We start from the raw sequence: 6,000 nt of genomic DNA, 5'->3' as shown, positions 1-6,000 counted from the left end.
AACTGAAGGAGGGAGGTTGCCCCACCACTGATTCTGAAATCTTTCCTCGTGTACAACGTAGTTAGTTCAGTTTTCAGCCGTGGCTTATTTAGAAAGGGGTATGCATCAACAGCAGCGTTTACCTCACATTCAGGAAATTTTAGAGCATATGTCTCAAACTTATTTGAGCTAAAAAGTGTTGAAGCCACAAGATGCCCTGTGAATGAGAAGCGCTCCCGGGCTTGCGTTGTTATGGTATCGCAAACTTCTAGAGATGCCGCTAGCTTCCCTGTTGCTGAGTTCGATTCACGCCGACGTTTTGGATCGCTTCCTTCCTCGGATGAACGTTCTCTTCCGGATATGCCATTTCTCACGTCCGTGACTGCATTTTCGAATTTGTTTATTGCAGCATGCACTTGTACTGGGTCCGTGTTCGTTTTCTGAACTTCGGCGTACAAGTGGTCAACATGCGGCATGATTTTGTGAAAGAGTGACAGCCAATACATAAAGGTGTTGTTTTTCAATTGATGACATAAACCAGCTGCCTCTCGAATTGTCACACCGTCGAATTCGGCACTCTGTTCTATGTTTTCAAGATGTTGGAGATTTATCTATAAAAGTAACCATGTTTATTCTTTCTTTATATATTTTATATTGCATATAGCTTCAATTGTTTATTTGTGTATTTCAAATGCCTTAAGTAACCTGCACTCCCATTGGCTAATTCAATCTTAGCGCGGTGTCTAGTTGCCGCCATTTTAGCGCGGTAGTTACTTCCAGCCAGTGTGCGTAGAGAGGCCACTCGGGACACAGCCAGAAACCGTCGCGGACAATTATGGATACCGTAAGCCCAACGTGGCTACGTTTCATTAGTGGCGCGTTGTTGTAACACCAGCTGCAACTTCGTGTAAACAGTTTTCCCTAGACAGGAGTGCATGGGAAGTGTAATCAAGTGTTATGTGCATATACCTTATAATACATAGTTATAGTTATCAGTGTGTGTGCCTGTGTTTTCTTTACAACTCCCAAGAGGATCGCGGTGAACTTTGCCCTGTAGCGACACAATCCATACCAGAGAGATGTAAGTGGTACCTACAATTTCACTTACATTTAGATCCTACCGGTTTGGATCATCATTCATTTCTGGTCCTTCACAGCCGGACAGATTCTACATTCAGTTTTGGTCCTGTACGGTCCGGAACGCAAACACAAGACATTCAATAATTTCCGTCCTGTATTCAAATATTGTGTTCACCAGTCTGCTATTGAAATTCCACCGCGTAGGAATTTGCCCTGGGCAACCGTTTTGATGCAACTGATTCTAAAGCAGCAATTCTCTGGGGTGACCTCGAAAAGAATGATGCAAAGCCAGCACGATGCATGAAAAATGTCCTGACCCCACTTATATGCAGAGTAGCCTGTTGCATGGTGAGATTTAATTGATGGGCATAGCAATGAATAAAATATGCACATTCATAATGCTTCCTAATAAGTGTTTGAACACCTGCATGTTGCCCGCTCATTACAGCTGCCCCATCGAAGCACTGAGCAATTAATTTATATGGCGTATCTTTTAAGAACTGACCTATTTCGGATAACAATATATCTGCAATATCGTTTGCTCTGGCACGAGCAGGATTAAAAAATCCCCAGAATCGTTCGTAAACTTTTCCAGATCTCTCATAGCGGAAAATGAGAACAAGTTGTAGCTGTGAAGAAGAATCTGTAGTTTCGTCAGCCTGAATTGCAACAAAATGAGCATTTTCTATCTGAATGCTTATTTCTTCTCTGCATACTTCCAAAATGCAGTCCACAATTTCATTTTGAACCGTGCTTGAGGTTCCCTTAAATACACTAGCAGACTCAAGATGTTCTTTCAATGATGAATCAAGTTCTGCCGCAAAATTTACAAGGCCAAGAAATATTCCTCTGTTAAGTGAATCTGCAGATTCATCATGACCTCTCAATGCACATTCAAATACACCGCAAAATTTAATGCAGTCTATAATAGTTGATAGAATTTTCCTGTTCTTGTCAACCATATCATTGTGTCTTTTCACTGCTATTCGATATGAGGAGTCCAGTTGTTTAGCAATACTTACACGACCCAGTAATGCAAGATCCGTACATGCATTAATGTGCAATTTGGAAGATTCGTGGCTTTTTATCTTTTCTGACAAATGTTTCATGTCCTTTATACCCGTACGTGTCCAAGCAAAGTCGCCCCCAAACAAAATACAAGGAAAGCAAAATAAAGCGATGCGTTTATCGCAACCACAAAGCCACACTTTTCGTTGATACCAGTCCATGTTAAAATTCCGATTTACTTGCTTTCCCTTACATGTTGTTGAATGCTGAATTGAAATACTTGGTCGATGTGGTCCTAGTAGCTTTATCTGGAGTTTCTCTTCCATTGTCAATGAATTGAAAGGCGTAGATATTAAAGTTTCTACATGATTGAATGTCATTTTAGCGTCGCAAAATGTCTTCCAAAATAATGAAAAGAAATATTCTATATTCACCAAGTATTCAATAATATCAAGGACTAACTTGGAAGATGATGCAGCGTTAAGTTCAGTAACAACACTTTACATTGGCCATGTACCCCCCAAAATTTCGTTTATACTTACGACGATATTCTGCATGTCAAGTTGCTGGAACACAGACACAATCACACAAATAAATAAACGCGTACAGTAACTATAAACTCGCGAAAAACGAATTATTTCATAAGCGACCAATACGCACAGACGGAACGCAACGCAAACTCACACACTAACTCAAATCCAAATTCGTATTACAATGGGAAGAAAGGAGGATCTTTTTGAAAATACGAGGGACTAGTTTGAGCAATAAAAAGTGTTGTCAACTTTTCAGGTCGCCGGAACAAGCGCGAAGAAAAGCATTCGAGGAATTTTTTTCTATCTTATTGCTGCATGCTGGAAGAACGAATGAACTGCCTGCCAAGCGTTGGAAACACTGAACGGTGAACGAGGCAAACATGAATGGGCAGGGCACCTCGTCCACTGCCCAAAGACGGCTACGAATTTTGCGCTTTTCCATTGTGAGGGGACCGTCCCTTGGGTCCCTTGCCTATGCTGTAAATGTTTGGATCAGTCAGTGACGTCACGTCTCCGGGGCAGAGCCGAGATTGGACTCTCTCCAACAGGACGGAGAAATATATTAACCTCGCACAGGGTGCATACCCTGTAAGACTGGTTGCAGCAACGTAGGGGTTGAGGGAAAAAAACAAAAAAATATTTACGCATATATACCGATCGTCTCTTCAGATGAACTTTTTATGTTGAAATTGTTGTGGGGCAGTGCCCTAGTTGCCCTTTATGTAGCATCGCCACTGACATTTTTTTATATTTAAAAAAAATCGCACACATAACAATACGAACTCACACGCCTGTGCCTACCCTTGCAACGACACCACGCTTCGCCACTGAACTTGATATCTAGACTGTCGGTATTGACCTGCCCAACATAATAAGGTACATTGGAATCTACCAGGAAGTAATATAGCGGCGATGGGACTAGATTCACTAATTATGCGTCATTCAACGAAACACGGACTAAATTTCAATATGAGTGACCTCGATATTATTAATCATAATTTAACGATGACATATAGTTTAAATATTTCTTCAGATATTTTTCAGGAAACAAGACCTTTAAAGAAAAAAAATACATCATCAAAACACTGATAATACTAAAATACTATTTCCAAAGAAATGTCGAAACTTCAAAATAAAAGAAAACTAATTTCACAAAATATTCTAATTTCCCTGTACCCTTTGCAACAGAAGAAGGATGGAGAATACCCACCTTATTATAAGGGGCGTACTGGCGTTTAGGGCAAAAGGGCAATTGCCCCTTGGGTCCCACCTCCGCCTGAGTTTTTGGGCCTCTTTCAGGATTTAAAAGAAATAACAACTACTTTGTCACAGTACAACTAAAACTACAACTACAACTATCTTCCAATTAGTTCTTATTTGGATATATGAAAAAGGCTTTGGCCCTCCTTGAAACATTACTTTACCCTTCTTGAAAATATTTGGTTGGAATTTACATTTTAAATACCACATGTAAAATGAATATTAATTGTAAAAGTTCACAAATTTCCACGTTTGATTGTTTACTATGCTGCTGCATCTCTTTCTTAAGCGACACTATAGGTGTTGAATTTTGTGTATTCAAAATTTCAGAAGCACATATAGAGAGCATTGCGAGGCACTTTCACCTCGCCCCCTCCCCCTCCCCGAATTGTGGAATTGTGGGGGCCGCCGCTAAGCTACTGGTTCAGATTTGTATGATTCGCAACGAATCAGCGCAAGAAACAGTAAGACATGTTCCGAAAATATACTGTGACGTATTATCTGATTCACGTCAGATTTCGAGAATTATCTTATCTCTTCAGATTATACACATCTAGTCACTCCATTCACTAGATATTTGCGATGTCCTACCCAAGTTCCAGTGCACCTCCACCTTATGAAGGTAAATATTTTTTTATTTTGTGAAATGTTCTACTTAGTATTTTACACGCACATATATTCATGTCTTTCAACAGTCAGTCTTTGTTCTTGCTTGGCAGAATATCAATTCTATTCACCTTGTTGCAAGCTGCAGTGTTGCCAGATTCAAGCAGCATACTTTCTCCAGAAACCGAAGAAAAAACACTAAAACAATGTTAATGATAATGAATGAACACTAAATTATGCACTAAACTTATGAAAGCGTGTCTTAAATTGTATATAAACAGAATGGAAATCGCAAAAATATTAAGTAATTCACAAAATAATCATTAAGACAACTGTGATTTATACTATTATGCAATCCACTAGTATGGGTAGAGATGTCATATTGATTTAAATATACGTTGGAGCTTCAAATTTATATCAGAAATTCGCTATTAGTTCAGGAATAATAACAATAATAATAGATTTCATGCCAAGCAAAGGAGTGGAATATATATATATATATATATATATATATATATATATATATATATATATATTCATTTTATTTATGGATATTTCAGTGTTCCTGATCGAAAATATAGTGGTGTACAGCCTTTCAAAAATAAACACTTTCTATAAGAACAGAAATATCACAAGAAGGTATATCTTAACTTTAATGCTTATGTTTCTAATTTATCCCCAATTTACACGTAAAGTTGAAATGTGCACTAAGTCCCTTAAATATGCATTTATGTGATTTACAAGACTTTATCAAAATGTTCTTGAATTTCAATTAAGAAAATAAAACATTCAAAGTAATATCGTGTCTTCACATTATCACAAATGCTTACTTGAATAAGAGTGCACTCGGTTTTATATAATTTAAATTTTGTCGTGATTAGCTAAAATGGCAGAAAAACAACTCAAAGTAAGGAAAGTACAAATACAAATTAATCATAATTTGAAATTCACGAAAAATGCCAACCATATATTACTTCTCTCATCAAGTGAATATGGAAGAGGTATTTCACAGTCTTGATTGTGACACTAGAGAGAGTTGCTGTGTTTAAAAAATGTTGGTCATTTGGATTATAATTTGATTCTTCAAAGTATGTGAAGTCGTGGTTGCTGAGAAGAAACTGGAGATATGTCGAAAGTAATAAATAATAACCAGTGGCTCTACAGCCCGTAAGGGCCTTGGCCTATATCCCAACTGCCAGTCTCCCTCCCACAATCCTAAGTGTGAAGATCTTCAACCAGTAATGGAGTGACGTGGGGTCAGCAAGTCGAACCCCCAGCCGTTATATGAGATATCCGTGACCGGGTTACGATACTCACTCGTAGCTCCCCAATTTCCTCACGATGGTGGGTTGCCACCGGTCCTATACACAGGTCGAGAATTCAGAGACGTAAGTTTAATAATTTATTCTTCTCCGAAAAGAATATTATTCACAGCTTCTGAGTGCCACTTATTTTGATCTAAAATTTTCTAGCTTAACCAATGTCCACGTCATCATCAGAAAACATGCTTTCATAAAATCCCACTGCAGAAATG

General features: G+C 38.5%; 2 protein-coding genes across 3 annotated transcripts in view; one reads left to right on the top strand and one right to left on the bottom strand.

Annotated features, from left to right (window-relative positions):
* Positions 1-1,241: 1,241 nt before the first annotated feature.
* Positions 1,242-2,168, bottom strand: LOC145981751 (zinc finger MYM-type protein 1-like). Its single transcript, XM_083115156.1, has one exon. The coding sequence runs from the start codon at positions 2,166-2,168 to the stop codon at positions 1,242-1,244; it is 927 nt and encodes a 308-aa protein (XP_082971282.1).
* A 2,181-nt stretch (positions 2,169-4,349) lies between these two features.
* The window catches only part of LOC145981883 (phospholipid scramblase 1-like), an 87,336-nt gene continuing 85,685 nt past the window's right edge, over positions 4,350-6,000 (top strand). For both annotated transcript variants that reach the window (XM_083115365.1, XM_083115366.1), the window contains exon 1: positions 4,350-4,482. In XM_083115365.1, coding sequence (XP_082971491.1) covers positions 4,443-4,482 — 40 coding nt within the window. In that variant the 5' untranslated portion in view covers positions 4,350-4,442. The remainder of the gene's footprint in view (positions 4,483-6,000) is intronic.

Source organism: Lepisma saccharinum, chromosome 30, assembly GCF_977018435.1.
Source record: "Lepisma saccharinum chromosome 30, izLepSacc3.1, whole genome shotgun sequence".
NCBI classification, from domain to species: domain Eukaryota; kingdom Metazoa; phylum Arthropoda; class Insecta; order Zygentoma; family Lepismatidae; genus Lepisma; species Lepisma saccharinum.
Note: the sequence above shows the minus strand (reverse complement) of the source record. Positions and strands in the feature narration are given on the sequence as shown.